The sequence below is a fragment of the Martes martes genome (assembly GCF_963455335.1).
Source record: "Martes martes genome assembly, chromosome: 3".
Classification (NCBI taxonomy): Eukaryota; Metazoa; Chordata; class Mammalia; order Carnivora; family Mustelidae; genus Martes; species Martes martes.
Window position 1 is genome coordinate 32,981,070 of NC_137890.1, and position 21,042 is coordinate 33,002,111.

The 21,042-nt window shown below is 37.2% G+C and overlaps 1 protein-coding gene across 4 annotated transcripts in view; it reads left to right on the forward strand.

Annotated features, from left to right (window-relative positions):
* KLF12 (KLF transcription factor 12) overlaps window positions 1-21,042 on the forward strand; it is a 425,486-nt gene that overhangs the window by 238,652 nt on the left and 165,792 nt on the right. Inside the window, exon 4 of one of the 4 annotated variants that reach the window (XM_080799528.1) lies at window positions 9,235-9,273. The exons of the other annotated variants lie outside the window; for them this stretch is intronic. Within the exon in view, the coding sequence (XP_080655654.1) occupies window positions 9,235-9,273 (39 nt within the window). The remainder of the gene's footprint in view (window positions 1-9,234; window positions 9,274-21,042) is intronic. 4 annotated transcript variants of the gene reach the window in all.

The window sequence follows — 21,042 nt, forward strand, 5'->3', positions numbered from 1 at the left end:
AGAAGACTTTATTTGCATACCATGTAATCATCTCATTAAGGCATAGAACCCTGAATGAATTTCACTGAAGTTGAAAATTATTCTAAAATGTAATATGTTGAAAAACATGTATTAAAGGGGTTAGGATGTGTTCTCACATTTTGGAGACACCTGTTTTGCTATGTGACTAGCAATTAATAAAACGTATTGGAAAGAGAGGTGGTTATGAACAGAAGGATTCGTCTATTGAGTATTAAGGAATAGCTTAAATAAATTTTGTCTTTAATATGTAGAGATCTAGCAAGTCATTTCCTCCCTTGGGTAGTGTACTTTCTTGTGTATGTCAAACCCCTTATGATGACAGATCTCTAATCAGTTTATTGAACAATCTGAATTTGGTCAAGTATTAACATGGAATTACTTTATATTTTTCCTGAGGCCCCCTGGGCTCGCATTCCTATCCCTTAATTGACATTTCTTTTTTTTTTTTTTTTCCTTAATTCACATTTCATTTTGAAGGTTTTCTGCAACTTCTTAGTGCATTTTAGTCATTTCCGTTTCATGCTGCAACCTTATACCCAACTTTAAGCTCTTTTCTTTTGCAGATGGCTCGGAAGAGGAAAGTGAATTCTGTGTTTTCACTTCCTTCTTATTTCTTATCTTGGAATATATTTCAGAGAAGGAGAAGGAGGTGGTGTTGGTCTCTGGGTCAACTTTCATTTCCTTCTTTTAATAGGTGGGAATAGGTGGTAGGAGGGGGGAGGGGCAGTAATGAGATAGACTCCACAGTTTGATCTGGCTTGGTCTCCTTAACTGCCAATGGCCTCACTGATGCGGAGTTTTCCATATGGATGATCATTACTCTCATTGCCCTTTCAGAGAACCTTCCAAAGCCGGCAGCCATGTTTCCTTTCAGCCTGCCGTTGGTCCATCCCTCTAGCGCCCTCTCTGGGCAGGATGCCTCTGGCGGTTGGCCTCCTGAGCAGCTTTGGAGGGTAGGACATCTGGTGCTGACATAACCTTTTCGCCCCACCTCTTCAACAGCTGCCATCAGAAGAAATCATACCTCATGGCTTCTTCCCACTGCTGTTGCTTTGCGTGGCCGGATAACTATTCTGAGGTGCCAGCCTAGCTTCCTTCTACAATGTCCCTTAATTCATAGGACCCTCACATAATGTAAAGCCAAAAAGTGGGAGTGTGGGCTGTGTGCTCATTCTGCCACCCTTCGTTACCTATTGGTCTCTAATTTCTTTTTCCCCGTTTTTGGATAGGTGGAAGGGTAATCAATAAGTGTATCACCTAAATATATGTCCAGCCAAGGCTTGAGATATCAAATTTTCCCCTTCTTGAAAGTATTGTCATATTTATGGTAGATTTTGTTGCTGTCCATCCCATTTACCTTTGGTTAAATTAATCCTCCTTTCCCTGCCCTGACAGCCTAGGTAGAGGACAGTTGACTCTATGATTCTGTCCTTTTTCTCCTAACTTTTCTCTTAAGAACTTAAGAAGTGGGCCAGACTCAGATTATGGTTATGAGTAGAAGAGCTTTTTCAGCCACATTTTAAAAAGCCCTGAGGGAATTGTCTGGCAGCAGATATTTATGATTCTGTTTAAATAGGAAGTGGCTTATCTTTCTGTCTTTAGCTTTGGGTTAGTGGACAAATCGAGTACAATAGACAACATCCTACAAATGTCCTATAATAAGGCTTTCTTTAAAAAAGAAGAGGTGCCTGGGTGGCTCAGTGGGTTAAAGCCTCTGCCTTCGGCTCAGGTCATGATCCCAGGGTCCTGGTATCAAGCCCCACATTGGGCTCCCTGCTCAGCGGGGAGCCTGCTTCCCCCACCCTCTCTCTCTGCCTGCCTCTCTGCCTACTTGTGATCTCTCTCTGTCAAATAAATAAAATCTTTAAAAAAATTTTTAAAAAGATTAAAAAAGAAGAGGGGGAGAAAAAAATGCATTGCTGCCATTTGTATCTGAAAATGATTAACCTGATGATCACTTTTTAACATAGGTTAATTTGCCCTTTGAACATCTTTTTGGAGTTTTTTGTCTGCCAGGCACAGATGATATAAAAGGGGAATAAAATTTTAGTAAGAATAAGAAAAGCACTTTAATAGGAACTATACATTAGGGAGGACTGTTTAACCCAAATTTTAGAGGTCAAGTTCTCTGTCTTAGAGGAAGTGAAATTTAAGTTCATGACTAGAGGAGAAATAGGAGTTAGGCAGGTGGCGGGAACAAGGGAGAAGACTTCACTGGCAGGGATCACCATCTTCCCAAGGGCTCAGAATGAAGAGGGAACATGGAGCCTTGAAGGTTCAGAGTATTCCATTTATAGAGCAAGTAGGGGTTGATAGGAATGGACTAATATGATTGTAAAGAAATAAACAGAAACTGTATCGTGAGAAGGGATTGAAAATTATCCTAAGAAAATTGGAGAACAGATGAAAAACCTGAAGTAGGGGCCTGATGTTGTGAGACGTGTGTTGAATGATTGCTGGTACATTGGGAGACACGAGACTGAAGAGGACAAGAGGAAAGCAGGGAGGTTAGGTGAACAGCTCTGGCAGTGATCCAGGTGGGATATGGTGGTGGCTTAGGATACGCTAGGGTAGTTGGGGTGAATTGAAATAGACGAAGTAGAGAGCAGTTTGGGGTGTGAAGTAGTCAGCGTTTGAAGACCAATAGCATGGGGGAGTTGTTGAAGGAGAGAGAGGAGTCAAGAATGAGACACAAATTTCTGCCCTGAGATGCCAGGTGATTTGATATTGGTCTGTACTGAGATTGAGAACTCTGGACTGAGGTAGACCTGATTAGGAAGAAGAAGATGATGGATTTAGTTTTATACATGAGTGGGGCCTGAAGTCCCCAAGGGCCTCAGAAATGGAGATGTCCGATAGGCATTTGAGGTATCAGGAGACATCTGGCCTTCAAAGACAGATTACGCTTGGAAAGCTGAGTTCCTTCCCAGAGGTGTTTGCTCCTTCAAAATCAAAATGAGGGAACACTGCCCTTGCTACATGTGTTTGAGTTAACAAAGTCAACTTTCATTTGAGGCAGTCTCCCTGCCCCCATAAAAAAGCTTTATTAAATGATTTCAGTATGCTGCGAATATGATACTCTCTCCTTTCACCATGACTTAGAAATTTTAAGGTGATTTTGCCATGGGAAGCAGATTGAGAACACAAGTGTGAGTGTACATGAACTTTACTATCATGTCAAAGGTAGACATGCCAGATCTAAAAGTAACTGTTGGTTTCACAGGTCTGGTGCATTTTGAGATTAGATGTGGAATGTAACACAAGCCTTTGCTCAAGAGAGGATTTTTTTTTTTTTTTTGTATTATCAGTTTAGAATTTTTAACCTGATAAAACATAGATAGAATAAAGTGGAAGGCTTCACATTCACAAATAGTCCAATCTGTCATTCTCTTGGTGGGGAACCAATCATTAGTCTTTGTATTACAGCAAGAAAAAACTTGAGTCCATCGTTCAGGGGCCGTGTTTATGGACTTAATGAATCTCCAAAAACAAAAAGAGTTTTTAGGTTCTAGGGTAAAGAACAAAATGTGACAAGAATTGCTGTTTCTAAAGAAGAGAGCCTAGATTTAGAGAAATTCTTATTAGACCTTGAAATGCTTCAAAGAAGAAGTGAATTAGATGGTGGTGAAAACTGAGTATCAGATCTAGTTTATGCTGTTCTAATGATTTTTATATTAACTATTTTTTTTAATAGATTAAGCTGAAAGTGCCACACTTTTGCCATCAGCTTTTTATATGTTTTACAGCCTTGGAAGCTCGCTGGTTCTGTGGCGGGGTTCCACGGTCGTCCTCAGCGTATGGCTTGGCACAGACTGGACATTCAGGAAGTCTTCCCTCCTGTCACAGTTCCTTTACTTTTGCTCTTAGTGTGATAGTTTGATTTCATCAGAAATTGTTTCTCATCCAAAGATATAAAATCAGTTAATTGGGGACTATTTGTTCAATATAACCTATTATCTGAGTTCTAAGGAACTCATCAGAGGCAGCATGTCTTGCCTTACAGCAGATAATTTTGAAATTACTTCTTTTGAATGTGAAGTATGCTTGGAGCATGATTCCTCAAAAACCCATCTTTGATTGTAGCCTCTTGGTATGTTTCCCTTTTCCAGAATCCTATGGTAATTTCTCACTGACCTATTTCCTAATGAACAAACTTCAGATCTAGGGCTGCAAAACTTGCTCACCTAACATCAGTACTACCTTATTTTCCATTCCGGTCAGGTCAGTCCTTCGCTGTGTCCTGTCATTCATTCTTCTCTGGGGTATCCCTGACTCTCCTCCCATGCCCGGGTACTGCCAGCCATAGCTGTACATGGCTGTTCATTTGACGCGTGGCTCTTCATTCACTCGGTGACCTTTCTGCTCAGTGTCAGCATTACTCACTGCCCACCGTAAAGACAGTAGGTTGGCTGCTATGGATCAAGGCACGTGATTTCCTTTTCTCATTTCTCAGGTCTTGAATATACTTTCATATGGGAAAAGTTCCATTGCCCAAACCGAACAGACAAGGGAATAATTATGGTATGTGAAAAATACTACCTGGTTGGCAGGCGGAGATGTTGGCTGAAGTCTACTAGGCCTTTCTGCATGCCATTGGAAAAAATTACTTAACTCTCTGGGTTTTGGGCGATTTGTTTTTGTTTGTTTTGTTTTTCACTTTATAATGAGGGCAAAAGAGTTCTAAGTTATTTAGCAGTTCTAGGGTATATAAAACTACATTCCTTTATGACACCGAAGTTAAACGTTAAGTAACCTCAGCCATTTAGGATAGCTCTGAATCTGGAAATTGAATAAAAGCAAGGATCTGGCAGCGAAGAAGCAGCTTCTCATTCATTATCCAGCAGGGGTGGAACTAGTGAGGAAATGTTGAAGAACCACAGATCCCACTCAGACTGGGGCTGCATGGTTCATGAACAGGGGGATAACCACAAAGAAAGACTTTTGCTGGTTGGCTTTCTTATAACGCCAAGGCATCTTGGATATAAGCCAAGAAATATGGGAGGATTAAGAGGAAAAGGAGACAGAAGAATGAATAAAAAGGAAATCCATTGTTAAAGAAGAACTATTACTCTATAATCCTCTCAGTAAATCCTGACATTTGATAGAATTCAATAGCCATTCCTTATAAACATACTGAAAAATGGAACTTATTTAATATTGGAATAGAAATTTCTTCTAACCAATAGTTAACATGATATTTAATGGAAAAAAATAACGAGTTTCCATCAAAATCAGAAAATAAACAGCCTATTCGCACAATCATCATTATTATTACTATTATTATATTTTGTTTTAGAATACCTACTCAGTGTCTACATGGAACACAAAAAGAGTAAGCAGTGGATAATGTTAGATAAATATTTCATTAATTCAAGAGAATGTGATTGAGTACCTCAAATTAAAGAAAAGAATGGTTAGCGTTAAATGACTTGAATTCAGTAAAGTAAGGGTGCTTTTAAAGTAAATAGCATATCTATGCTCCATTAATAGCTAAATCAAAAATATAATGGCGTTCATGGTGGCAACCTGTTACAAACTACCTAGACGTAAATTTTAAAAGAATAAAAAAGGCGATGAGATTAGGGGATCCAGAGAGTCTCTTAGATCCCCATAAGCTCTAAAGGCTGTACTCCGTAAGCTCCTTATAGGGCATTATTTCATTGCTGGTCTGGCTGGGCACATATATACACATGTGCTCTGTGCGTATTCGTGTGTGCTCATGTCTGTGGTTTATAGACATCTGGAAAGTGAGGGCAGTTTTACAGATTTTGAGACTCAAAGTGCTAATTAGTCATTACTGAAGACTGAATGTCTCTTAGCATTATCCATTCTGTTGCAAATTATGTTTTCCAAGTTCTCTTGCCCCCTGGCTTTTCAAGAAGGTTGACCAGTGGGAGACATTGGCAGGCAAGTAGGAAAGCTAAATGAATGGAAAAGTAGGGTTCTCTCTCTCTTGAGCAGCATTTTCTAGCAGTGGCTGTCTCTGTCTCGGAGCTCCTGGGGCAGTCCCTACTGTTGTTCCAATTCCATTCAAATGAAGCCAGCCCTGGACACTTTCAACATCCTTTCCTCCTTTGTCTTTCCAGTTCCTGGGATGAGAGTGGCTCTGGGGGCTTCTGCTGTTGCTAATCTGGGTTCCTTCACTATTCTTCACTATTCTCTGAGCTCTGTTGTCACCTGTATTAAATCTCCTCTTTTTAAAATACCCAGTGTGGCACCTGTCTCTTTACTGGACCCTGATTTAGAGAAACCCACTATTGTGTTTCTTTCTTTAAAAAAAAAAATATATATAGAGCAGTATCTGGCACATAGTAAACACTCAATATTGTTGATCGAATGCATTCTAAAACAATGAGGCTGAGGAAAAATGAGCTGATCAAATTATTTTCAGATATTCAGCTAAAGCTAATGAAAAGATCTGCACCACACACATAATTAAATTAGATCACATGGATTGTGTTTATTTAGTCATTAGAAAAGAGATTGGAAGGTGCCCCTCTTTCTGACCCAGCGCTAATTGGAAGAGTAATGCAGAGGTGTGGGTCATGGATTTTTTGAAGCATGCCTTTTCAAAATCAGATGTTAGGAAGTCGGCTTTGGGGCTGAAAAGCAGTCAGCAAAATAGGAAACAACTAGAGGGGTGTGTGTGTGTGTGTGTGTGTGTGTGTGTGTGTCTTTTGTTTTTTATTTTTGAAGTTCTCTCTCCTGATCACTATATTATCTGAACACATTTACATTGGCAGCAAAAGTGGTTGATTTCAATCATCCGTCTATTTTTTTATTTTAACGAAAGCAATATGTTCTTGATATAAGAAACACTCAAAGATGGTTGTGGCTAAAAAATAGTAGCTTCACCGCGCTTATCTCCATCCCCACAGATGTATCCAAGGTAGGTGGTGTGTTATAACAGCAGGATGGTCTGTGCATATATTAAGAATATGCAAATTGCATCTTGCAGAATATACTCATTTGTAACTTTTTTTTTCTTAACTGAAGAAGATAACTGAGACATCTCTCTCTAGCAATTTGCAGCTCTAAGCCATTTATTTCAATAGCTGTGTAGTACCCTATTGTATGGATATAGCCTAGTTTATTTGTCAGATTCCTAACTGATGGGCATTGGATTTTTGTCGATGGCTTCTGCCCTAGCAGATAGCAATTTAGACAAAATAGGAGTTTGGTTGTTTTGTGTGTGTGTGTGTGTGTGTGTACACCACCGTAGTTCCTAATACTCCTATTGCATATAAACATTTTATCTGCCAAAGTGGATAAAAACCTTAGTGGCTATGATCTTAGAGTGTTCGAATACAACTAAATATATACATATATATATACTAAATATATACATATATATTTAGTTGTATTCGAACACTCTAAGTCATTTGATTGTGACATTTTGAAAAATGTTCACTAAAAGTTCTTTCCAAAATTAGTTTTATTACTTGAAACAGTAATACCGTTCTGTTGCTGTAAAGAGTTAGAGTTGATCCTGAAGAAGTGAGACCACTGTTTTTTTGTTTGTTTGTTTGTTTGTTTTGTTTTGTTTTAATAATTGTACTCTCTTTGCCTTCCATTGTTGCCCCATTATTTTCTTGGGTTATTCCAGAATAATGTTTAGGTTATGAAACAGTTCAGAAGAGACTTCTGCTGATAGAGAAGAGTTTGTAGATTTTAAAACAAGATCTTCGTAAGATATCCAAATCCAGAGTCTTTGAATTCTTTTTTTTTTTTTTAAGATTTTATTTATTTATTTGACAGAGAGAGAGATCACAAGTAGGCAGAGAGGCAGGCAGAGAGAGAGAGGAGGAAGCAGGCTGCCCCCTGAGCAGAGAGCCCCATATGGGGCTGGATCCCAGGACCCTGAGATCATGACCTGAGCCGAAGACAGAGGCTTAACCCACTGAGCCACCCAGGCGCCCCAGTGTCTTTGAATTCTTAACTTAACACCATTAAAACAACAAATTGGGCCATAAGGTAAATTCTTGCCACCGAGTTGCTTCTTGTACTAACACAGAAACAAGATACTGTGAATGAATGCTATTGACAAATCAACCACACCTAACAATACCAGGAAGTTGTGTTCTAGAAGGTTAGTGACTACTTGGGTGGGGGAGGATTATTACTTTGGCTTTTGAATTCAACATTTCAAACCTGTAATTACATATTTTAACTTTTTTTGTTGGAAGATAATTATGTTCTTATGTTACGTTGCTCAGGAGATTGTCATGATTACTCTGCCTAACTAATAAGAAAGAAAGAAATGATCCAGAAATACAAGCTATCAACAGGAACTTCATGAGAAATGAAACTTACAGGAAAACTGTAGAGTTTACAAATTTTTGCCTTACTTGTCATCTACATGTGCAACAGCAGCTACAGGTTCAGAAGAAGATAAAAGTTGATGTATATAAATGGGTCCTCCCCAAGAAAAGATGGTAATATCCCCATTTTGGTTAAGAAGGCAAGAAAATGCATAATTATCTTAGAAATGTTTCCTTCTAAAGCCAACTTTGAGATGATTATTTGGAACATGTACTTGTCCAAAACCCATCATCCCCTATGGTTCTTGAAAGCTGTATTTTTGGGCCTTCATTTCATTTTTAAATTTCATTTTTTAAAGGCAGAAGTAATTCAGTTACTGCATGTATTAATATAAGAAATTATTGAAGAAGTGACCTTTATTTGTCCCATCTGTAATGTATTCAGCTGTTAGAGGACAGGAGATGGTTCTTATTCTAGGTCATTCTAGGCAAGTGGGATTTTTATCCTTATGTAGCAGCAATGTGGGAGGCAGTCTGCATTTTCTGAAATATGTGAAAATTTATTTTAAAAGAACATTTGATTTTTAATATAAAAATGTAAATCTTTGGACCAAAGTTTATTCTTGTAATCTTGCCTAACTTACCCCTACTCATGAAAATATATTTATATGTATGTGCATGTTTCCTAAACAAGCTTTTAGCTTTCTATTGGAAGTATTTCTGGTTTTGTCCTTTCATTTTTAGTTTTCATTCATGTGAAAAGAAATGTTAGAATAGTCTAGGAAAATGCATTCCATATTTTGAGTTTTCAGCTAAAAAGTTAGAATTCAGATTCTTTGACATGTTTACAAGGGCTTTGAGCATTTTCAAAAAAATATGTATTGTTTCCGTTTTCAACATTTACTTTATCTTTGAAAGTGTAAAATTACTAGTTTCTTTTGAATTCTTTTAGGACAGTCCATTGGATTGCACATGGTTAAAGTCTATTGAAGTAAGTGTCTGTTAATTTTTTAAAACTTCCATTAAACAATTTAACTCTGTCTCCCTTTAGTCATCATTGCTTACAATTATACAATAACAACTCCACTTAAAATTATGTGACGTGATCTTTTAAAAATAAAACTTAATGGGATTAAATGGATTATTTTTCTTCATGAGAAAGTCCTGTTATCGAATGAATTTTTTCTGCTCTTTTTATGGAAAGAGTACTTCGGGTTAGTAGTCAAAAAGTTTAAGCAAACACATAGAAATTTTATAAGGTTAACTACTTAGTGCTTACTAGGTAAGACATTTTTGGTAATAATTTCTTGAATTACTGCCCAAAGTGATGCTAAAATCATTGATCCTTGACACTTATATGAGGCAGAAGATAAAGAATCCAGTTTAGTGAGTGGGGATGAGTCAAAGGAAAATTACTGTTATTTATCTGATAATAAACTACAAACAAGACTAGATACTGACCTCCTATGGCACGTTGAAGGACACTGTGTGTGTTCTCTGCCTCAAATATATTCATGGTCAATATTTGATAAGTCAATGATAGTATTTTAGTGTTACTCTCAATTGAATTTCGTAAACCATTACTTAGAGGAAATCTTGTAAAAAGTAGGCCTATATATTCACTGTTTTAGTTAATTCTTTGCTTTTTATATTTGGAGAAATGGAAAACCTGTTTCATATTAGAAAGCTTCCCTCACAACAACATTTTGAAAAGATGTGATTATATTTAGTTCCTTTTTTCTTTCAATTTTCTAAAAAAAATAGCACAGTGACATTTTGTTTAAATATTTTTTAAATTATTTTGTTGTTGACCCAACTTTACTAAATTTTTAAATTGTATTAACCCTTTATTTTACATTATCCTTGCTGATATTTTTTAAATATAAAACATCTCAGAAACTTAATTATACTATTGGGTCTTTTGGATGAAAAATCAAAACTTGATTTTTAAATGTGTGTATATGCTGACTTTTTTTTAAACAAGCGAAAACAAGTTCATTAACATGTGTACCTTTTGTATATGTGGGAGATATATAGAAACAATGGGTTAACTCCTTGATTTTCAATTTTTTTTTTTTTTTTTTTTTTAAAGATTTTGTTTATTTATTTGTCAGAGAGAGTGAGCACAGGCAGACAGAGAGGCAGGCAGAGGCAGAGGGAGAAGCAGGCTCCCTGCTGAGCAAGGAGCCCGATGTGGGACTCGATCCCAGGACGCTGGGATCATGACCTGAGCCGAAGGCAGCCGCTTAACCAACTGAGCCACCCAGGCGTCCCTTGATTTTCAAATTTAACCCACATATCTGTCTTTGGGTTTTCTATAGGTGTCTTAGCAATCAGGCATTAAAATCATAGCACCTGGTCATTGAGAAGAAGAATAATTGCTTAGATTCTAAATTTGTATGTTGGGAAATTAAAAGGTTAACTTCTCAGATCTCTAGTTTCTTAATGTATATAGTAAACATAGTTCCTGCATTGTAGGTGTTAAGCAGTATTGTCCCGCCTGTGTATTCAGGTGTTCAAGGACATCGCTATCACTGATGGTTAGAGTAATTTGAACTTTGGACTCCTAATGTCATGAGTCATTATAAAGGAACTACATAGATAAAATGGAAATTTGCCTTTATAGATGTATGTGCACACATACATATACACATACATATATACATACATACACACACATACACACTTACATACATAGATCTGTACATCGATATGCATACTTATCTGTAAATGTAGCTTCTGCCCACCTAGCGGCATTCTGTGCCTCTCCCCAATCTTCCAACTCCCTTTTAAAAGTAGGGCACAGGTGCATACTTTGATTTGGATTCCATTAGAAACTATGAAGAAAGACTTGTGATATGAAAAGATTCTGACAAGTCTAAATAAATCAGTCTGGAACTAAAATAATCTGTGAAGGTCTATTAGCTTACGTGATCAGTGTGGTTCCTATGCTGCAGATTTACAGAAACATGATACTAAAGTTTTTAGTGTTCAGTGGTTTTTCACTTGTTGATCATCTTTTCTAAGTGACTTTTCCAAGTACAGTGGAGCCTTCATAGTTAAGCTTTTCGAAGATAAAGGAAGAGAACAAGCATGACAGCAGCAAAGAGTCGAGTGTTGAGTCCTCTCAAGTCCCCTAAAGTCTTATGAGATTTCTTACTTTTCAAAAGGTATTTTATTCTTGTAAGAAAGGTTCATAAAGCATAAAAACATTTATTTTTTGTGGATTGGTTGTTTCTTTTTTGACAAGTCCAGTAAGTTATATGTATCTCTCTTTTCCATTTTTCTTCTTTTGGATATTACTTACCATATTGTTTTTAAGAAACAGAAGCACAATAACCTTTTTAACTAATGCAGATGAAAGACAAAGAAAATCTATTCTTCTCCTGATAAAGTTTTCATGAAACAATAAATGATAGAATTATGCATGCCGAAAGTTGTCTTCAGTGCTTTGAATAGCACTAATTTCTAATTTCCCCACCAAAAGCCTTCGTAATTCAAGGCAGTCTTAATGATTTAACAAAACTATTATCATAAAAATATGAAAAGAGATAACCTAACACGATCTCTAAAGTCTAAATTCTTTTTTATCTAAAAATTATAAAGTTTTTCATCAGATATTTAAATTTAATGATAAGTATCAGTGTTTGTTTTATTACAAATAAAACAAATTTACAAAAGACCATCATATTATTATGCATTCAGTCATTTGTCATACAGTCCTTTATTTTGGTTTACCTGAGAAAACTGTTTCAAAATTCGTATTTTTATTCATGGAAATAAAATTTGGCCAACTTTAGATAAATGTTTATTTGTTTACAAAGATTTTAAAGGTCAATTAGATGAATGGATGGATAGGAGTAGTATTTTTTAAAATCAATTTAAACGAAACAAGCCTTTTTAAAAAAACGAAATAACCTTTTTATTAGCTTTGCTCTCTTTAAGTTTTTTTTTTTTACATTATTTAGAGTGTGGATGGATGGCCTTAGACTATCCATCTAGATTAAAATTGGGCAGCCCATACTTCCTCAGTGGCCCACGTGTCACCAGTTTCTGTTTTTGAAGATATTCGGTGTTTCTGACGCTGATTAACTATGTGAGTGTGTGATCAGAGCTAGTGAGTGAGTGATTTTGATCTTGACACTAAAAAAATTTATACCTTGATTTTCTTTTCATTTCTTTCTTTCTTTCTCTCTCTCTCTCTCTCTCTTTTAAACATTTTGGCATTTTGAAGGTTCTAGTAGAGTTGTTTCTCTCTCTGGTGATATGGTTAATGCCATTATACAAGAAGAGCCCTCGCTGTGTACCCTGTTGCTACTAGTTAATTTTGTCATTTGGCTACAATTAAGCACAGATTTTCCAGCACTAAGCACCGATTTAATGCAGAATTAAAGGATGTCCTGGAAGGTAGCTAGAGAGAATCTGAGTCTGTGTGCTCTGTGCTTGTGTATAGAACTGGCCTCTCTACTTAACTCTCTAGCAAGAATGTCAGCCTTCCAGATCCAGACTATCAGGGGCATATTGTAGGTACCCGGAAGCTAGAATTTCAAAGACTTTCAACTTCGTAGCACTCCCATACGTTGGCGCCTGGTGACGTTTGTCCCTTTTCAGAACCTGTTCAGCTGATGCTCCTGTAAAACCTCCAGCACTACAGCCCATCTGAATGATCGGTTCCTTACCTCATCGTCCCCATCTGGGTGTAGGTAGCACCAACTGTTGTTGAATTTCGTAAGCTGAAACTATAGGAGTTATTCTGGATACCCTTTGCTCCTTCATCTTCCACATCGAATTCATGATTTCTCAATATGCCTTATCTCTGAATTCTTCTCCACCTCCACAGTTTGCTCACCCGGTCTGCACTGAGAGCCTCTTCAGGGGTACGTAACTTCCATTTTTACCCCTCCAACCCATACTCTACATAGCAGGTTTTTCTTCTTATTTAGAACTTTTCAGCATCTTTCCATTTCTCTTAGAATAAAAGCTATTTTTCATTCATAGTTTTAAAGTCCCTTGCTTGTCCCCCTCCCTGGATATCTCTTTTCCTGGGTATCTGACAACTTCTTCCTCTGGCTCTTACTTCAAGTCTTGATTTAAATGACCACTGTCACTAATCCTGGTTATCTGACAACTTCTTCCTCTGGCTCTTACTTCAAGACTTGATTCCAATGACCACTATCACTAATCCTTCCATTACCTCCTATTTTAAAGTGCGGCTGCTTCGTTGGGCTGGCTGGTGGTGAGAGCAAAGTGTAGAAGAAGGGAGACAAATCTGAAGACTTCTTGAGAGTTGACAAGAGATGGGGTGACTTGGACTAGGTTTGTGATATTAGAGAGAAAGTTCTGGAAGTTTAGTGAAAAGTTGTCACTGATGGATTGGGTTTTAGGGTTGATAAAAGAGAGAGGGTTGTTTGGTCTTGAGCTCCTAAGTAGATGTTGATAGTGTAATGACATAGGGAAGACTTTACGAGGAGATGACTTTTTACTGGAAAGAGAAATTAAGAGTGTTGTTCTGGGTTTGTTAGATTTAGATGCTAAGTGAGGATTTCAAATACACTCATGGCTGTGGGGACCTGTGTTTGGAAATGGAGGTTTCATAGTGAATGCTATATTGACGAATGAGATTTCATAAAAGAGTATAAACAGAGTAGAGGGTGCAAGACTAAGCTCTGAGGAATTTCAGTACTGAAAGCTTGAGCACAGTACGTGGAGTCAGTAAAGAAGACTACCAGGTGCACAGGCAAAAACCCAGGCAAGTATAGTGTTCCAGAGCTCAAAAGAAACAAAATACTTAACAAGTGATTATTCGATGTTGAATCTTATGAAACTGACGTCAAAGAAGATGAAAATAAGCAAGGAAGTAATGGATTGGCAGCAAGAAGGACATTTATTGGTGGTCTTTTATTTATTTATTTATTTATTTTTAATCCAGTGTCAGCCTTGATAACAGATCTTGGTAGCCAATATTGTGGTCGCTGGTTCCATGTGGCTGTTTAAGTTTAAATGTAAATCAATTCAAACAAAATAATTCCTCAGCTGCACTAGTCCTATTTCCTATGTGTAATAGCCACATGGAGCTAGGGGCTACCATATTGGACAGTGAGGATGACTAACATTTTCGTCATTGCAGAAAGTTCCGTTGGGTAGTGCTGCTCCAGAAGGCAAGTGCAGCTCTGAGTGTACTCATCCTCTCTTGGTCTGGCAGACACCTGTCCCTTTGGGGGCGGGGGCGGGGGGGGCGGCGCATGGATATGGCCAGTGGAAGATCAGAGCCAGAGCCCTTGAAGCCTTGGATCCAGGATACCCGTTCTAAAGGGGATATTGCCTGGTAGAGCAGTGAAAAAGGAAGTATGATTGGTTGAGAGGACAACGGGAGTGAGTACACAATTCTTTTCTCTTCTTGTCTATAAATTCTCTATTTTACCCACGTGTGGGAGGAGGTCATGGACGCGGGAGCAAGTGGTCGCGGTGGCTGACGTTGTCTGAGAAAACTTGGCTGAATAGGCAGTACTTAGGCTGGTATGAAGATGAATAACATTCAGATCCACAGAGGGTAAGGGGGTACTCTTCTGCTGAGGGAAGAGAAAAATACAGGTACAGTTGTGTTCTAGACATGACCACACATTTCAACCTCAGAACAAGTGTAGGAGGTAGTGTTGTTAATATCCGCATTCACCAGATGAAAAAAGAGTTGCGTCTTATTCTGAGAAATGAGACTGATAGGTAAACCGAAATTTTGCTTTGTAGAACTTTGAAAACCAAGGAGGGAACTTAAATTTTAACATAGTGTTCAAAGGGAGACTTTGTTTTTTTCAACTGTATTAAATTTGGGGAAGGTGCCCTGGAAAGGTCAGTGCTTTCTCCAGTAACTTGTATCTATAATTAAGTTGGCTCTTGCTCCATTTTCTCAGAATTTGTCCTTTAGAGTAGAATAGCCACTCAGTGGGGAATAGGAATGTGGTTTATCTCACCCATCGTCATCTAATACAAGCCCAAATTTTAACTTTTCTAACAAAATTTAACTTTGTCAAAATGTCACTTGTCTTTCAGAGGCAAATATCCTACCTTTTGTCAAATTGTGCCTTGCAAGTGAATTTGCTATGTACGTGCCTTTTTTTCTCACTGGGTTAGAAGTTCCTTGAGGTAAAGGTGGGTATGCATTTGTCTTACCCTGGTGTGCCCTGACCCAAAGCTTGGCAAATAATTGGATGTTGACTAGATATGGGGTAGACTGAGTTGACTACTGTGTTTCGGCTGCTGAGTCACTTTGGGCCAGCGGTACCCCCGCTCCGCTTTCCTTTCATGCATAACCTTACTGTGTCCTTCTCTGTCATCTCTCTCCAGTTTACAAAAAAGGAAAAATCCCTAACTATACCACCTTGTAGTCTCTGATGGAATGCCATCCTGCTTCCGTAAGGCCCTTGCCAATTTGGCAAGGACGTTTAAATTTATCTGTCTTCCGGAGCACTATGCCACACATTCCTAAGGCTGATATGATAAGAGTTGGTGCTTTGTCTTTTTTAACAAAGAGAAACTTTTGAGACTTCGATAGAATCACTCATTTTTTCTCATGCAAATAACTGTTTTAATTTTTAATGAATTTACTGTTGTTCTCATTAAAGTTGCTTATTAGTAAAAAGATGTGTAATAAGCCATAATCTTTTATTTAATAGCTAACAACAAACTTCACAGAGTATTAAAAAGAGGAGGCAATGTAATGTTGGTGTTAGCTGCGGTAGTTATTTGGAGAAGGTATTCTTAATTTAGTGGTCATCCTCACATTTACTGTATTAATAATAAATTTTGTATTCAAGGTTGATTTTTTTTTTCATTTCTCAGAAGACAGTTTACAAAGGCACTAATGTAACAATAGAATGAAAAGAACCATGAAGGATGAGTATGACCTCCTGCCATAAAGATGGTTTTCCTGAGCATAAGATAGCTCCTTAGGTGGTTCTACACACGATCCTTCCATAATTGTCTCCGTTCATATTAAAATATATATATCTAGGGGCGCCTGGGTGGCTCAATGGGTTAAAGCCTCTGCCTTTGGCTCAGGTCATGATCTCAGGATCCTGGGATGGAGCCCTGCATCGGGCTCTCTGCTCTGCTTTGTGGGGAGCCTGCTTCCTCCTTTCTCTCTCTCTCTGCCTGCCTCTCTGCCTACTTGTGACCTCTGTCTGTCAAATAAATAAATAAAATCTTTAAAAAATAAATAAAATAAAAAATATATGTCTATATATACAAATATATATTTGTATATACAAATATATATACAAATATACAAATGAACTCTAATAATATATGTTAATTTGTACTGCTTCTGGCTCAAAAATTTGCAGTTCTTTTAAAATTATTATAAGATGACATACCAAAGCATTAGAAACATTGATTTAGGGTTTTATCATTGGTTCTCATGGTTCAAATACTGTCATTTTTATTTAAATCAGTTCTGAACAATAAAATATGGGCTGGTGCAGTCCGATTACTTATTTTTTTTGTCATTAAAACAGAAACTTGAAGTCTGTAAAATTGAGTCCTACATTTGACATTTCTTATACAGATTATTTACCAAAACTAAAGTCTTATTTCTTAGTGATTTAAAATGTATTTCCATGTTTGTTCACTAAATTCATTTGCTTGTTTTGAAATTCGGAATTAGTTCTTTTAAGTCCACATTCATTTGATATAATAATATCCAAGTACAAATTTGTTTATTTTAGTATATTAGTTTTCTATCTCTATGTTAATGTATTCTGAGTGACCATAATTTGGATAAAAGTCAAAAATATCCCAAATAAAAATTATTGAGAAAGATAACCTTCTGAGAAAATGTCTCTCTCTCTCTCTCTCTCTCTCTCTCTCACACACACACACACACACACACACACAACATGGAGAGGAATATTATTCATTCATAAGAAAAGAAGGAAATCCTAACATTTCCAACAACATGTATTTGACCTTGAGGGCATTTATACTAAGTAAAATATGTCACATTTCCAATGAGTATTTGACCTTGAGGGCATTTTATACTAAGTGAAATATATCAGAGAAAGACAGATACAATATGATCTCACTTGTATGTGGAACTTAAAAAAAAAAAAAAAAAGAACCCATAGAAACAGAACAGTTTGGTGGTTGCCAGAGATGGGGGTTGGGAAGTGGGGGAAATGGGTGAATGTGACCAAAAGGTACAAACTTGCAGTTTTAAGTGAATTCTGGGGACATAATGTATACCATGGCGACTGTCATTATTAAGACTGCATTATATATTGAGAGTTGCTAAGAGAGTAGATAAGTTACAGTTATCAAAGAGAAAAATAGTTATGTGGGTGAAGGATGCTAACATTGTGGATATTATTTTGTAATATATACATGTATCAAATTATGTACACCTAAAACTAATATGGTGTTCTGTCTCAGTAAAACTAGAAAAAGATGTCATTCTGAAAATCTCCCAAAGGGTGGGTTCTTCCAGTGTTAAAGAACAGGAACTTTTAGAGACTCTTTTTGCTTTTTTTTTTTTTAATTTATTTATTCATTAGACAAACAGAGATCACAAGTAGGCAGAGAGGCAGGCAGAGAGAGAGGGAAGCAGGCTCCCCGCTGAGCAGAGAGCCCGATGCGGGGCTCGATCCCAGGACCCTGGGATCATGACCTGAGCCGAAGGCAGAGGTTTAACCCACTGAGCCACCCAGGCGCCCCAAAGAACAGGAACTTTTAAACTTCAGGGTTCATCTGCAGTGGTCAGTATTTCTAGTGCCTGTGATGGATGTGGAGGTGAAATCAGAAGGGCTGAACCAAAAAAGACAAGGAGAGCTAAGCTACTGTTGTCGTCATCAGGCAGAACACATAACATGGTCTTTTAAAATGTAGTGAAGGCAAGATTAAATGAGCCAACAGAACATTACATGAGCCCATAGTTTTTAATTTCTGTTCATTTTTTTTTTTTGGACAAAGCCATAAATCAGTCTATTTATTTGGAGTTGTATGGATGCAGAAGCCTTGGTCACCTGACTTCATCTTATAATACCTTTTATTAATGTCTTATAGGTAAAATAATTCCACACCAACCAAGTTAAGATTTAGTTCCATCCCAGTATTAACACTATAAGTAAAAACCTGAAGAAAAAAATTCATGACCTCGTGCAAGGATTAGGATCAGATTTCCAGAGTCATTAGTGAATTAGAATGGGAAAGCCAAGCAGAGAATTTTTTAACTTTCAGTATAAATGAGGTCTTATACACAGTGAGCACTTTTACCTTTGCATATAAACACACAGTTTGCTTTTTTAAAAAAAGTTATAAGGAAACCACCATGGTGTGCAAAAAACAAAAACAAAAACAAAGTTGTATCTAATGTATACAGAGGAAGCAAAGTTTATATGGCAATGAAACTATTTGAAAATCTTTTCCTATGGAACAATAATTCTATACAAAAAACTAGAAAATGAAATTCTCTGGAACTTCCCAAACTGTAATTAGAACTGTATTATCCATTTTTTGTATTAATTTATTTCCTTAGATTTATAAATCAGGAGAGCTTTGACTAGGTTTTAATTTGTGTTTGACTACATTGGTTGAAAGTTTTGGGCCTCTCTCATATTAAAAATAAGCAAGAAATGTGTCTTGCTAATTAGATGAAAGCAATTATTTTACTGCTTTAAACATTTAGGAAGTATTATTTGTTTATTTGTTTATTTATTTATTCTCTCTAGAAAATAGGATTTAATGATTATGTGTGGATGCCAAAATACAGACATGAAAATGAAATCTATGTCTTTGTAAATAATAGCTTGTAAATCCTGAGTTGTAAAAATGGAATAATTTCCCCTAATATACCTTACATTTTCAAAGCTGCGTTCTCTTAATTTCTGTTTAATTTTCACTTGGCAGTGACTCCTGAAATTTGACTTTTGTTATCGCTAGAGAGCATGTTCAGTAATTAATGATTATAAATAGGTACATAAAAAGAGTTTTAATCTATTTTAGACATGAACGCTTTTTAGGGTATCAGCCTTGCTAAAATTTGGGTTCGTACTTTATTTTTTAGCATTGTAAAACATCTGTTTGCCAATACCATCAAGCCTACTCTTTCTAAAGGCAGAAGGCCTTTATAGATTTTTTTTTTCTTTAAATAGGTCAAGGTACAGTTTTCCATTCCATAATAGGTCAGTTAATTGTACTAGGTTTCTGATTCAAGAAAAACACCATTAAGAACACAGCCAAGAATCTGGAATTTAGAAAAATTGTCTTTGGAAGAGCAGCTCTGTTCATGCACCTGTGAAAAAATCCCACAGGTCCTTAAAAGCCTATTTATTCTAATTTTAGACACTCGTTTTACCACATGTTTGTTTTGTTTTCCAGCTCTAAAAGTAGTTTTGAAGCAGCAAATGAGGAAGGGAACGGGTGAGTCATGGCCACAGGCGTATGGAGGCAGCTGGAAGGGGCCGAGAAAACCTCAATCACAGGTTGGGGGTAATTCCTCATAAGGACCAAAGACCCTACATTTATGTTTTACTGGAGTAATTCTTTGTCTGTTTTTTCTTCAACTTCCGGCATGTAGTCCGTTTACCATGCTGACTGTTAATGTGAGACAGTGAACTGAATTGGAATTTCCTAATGACTCACTTAGCTCTCTTCTTAGAGTTCGTCTGGGTGTAACACCAAGTCTGCAAGTTGAAAAGTTTAATATTTGTTCGTTTGGAGAAGAAATGCCAAGTCCATAAGACATTTCCTTTTCTCAGCAAATCTAACACTTAATAGGGGTGGCAAGAAAAGAAACAATTACAATCAAGAGAGCTGTGTGTGTGTGAGGCTCCAGTCATCTATGAGTTGCTGTGGACCCAAGAAGGGTCTCTTTGTACACCCTCGACAGAGAGGAGCATTTCATTAGACAGGTGGTCCGAGCTGGCTTTTAAAGGAAGAAAGTTTAGCAGGGCAGAGGAGATAGGGAGCACCGCTCCAGGCAGAAGGAGTAGCACCCATAAGGAACATGATTTATTTGAGACTCTCAAGTAGTTAAGAAGCTTCTGGAGAAGTAGGGTAGAGCAGGGGTCAGCAGACCTTTTCTGGAAAGAACCACATAGTAAAGATTTTAGATTCTGCAAGCCTTATGGATCATATGGTCTGAAGTCATAGCTTCACTCTGCTGTTGTCCTGCAAATGCAACCACAGACAGTATGTAAATGAGTAGAAGTGGCTATGTTCCATACTTACGGTTTTCAAAAATGGTCTTCTGGGATTTGGCCCAAACACTCCAGCTTGCCAGACCCCTGGTGTAGAGCTTGTGTAAGTCATGACCCTCTACCTCTTTAAATAATTTTCTTGTTTTGTTGATAACTTTGTAGGACTGATCTAGAATGGCAGTGTCGATAGAATTATGGAAAACTTTGATATACTTCCTCTTCAAAATATTTTATTTCTGTGTGTTATGTATTGTGGTTTTACTGTGTACTTTCATATCTAATATGTGCTTCTATGGAAATTCCAACATTTATTTGCATAGAGTTTTAGTAATTGCCTACAGTGTCTCATTATCCTCATATCCCTTGCTCTGTTTTCTTTTTATTCCCGAGTTTGTGTCACATTCAACGTGTCATGACAAAAGAGTAGCAGGAAGAATATTGAGTAACCCAGGATCATGGAGGTAGGCTTTACGAACCAGTAACATTTGAGCTCACCCTTGGGGGATAAGTAGAATTTTGCCAAGCAATGAAAAAAAGAAATGGTATTTTGGGTATGAGAAATACCATCAGCA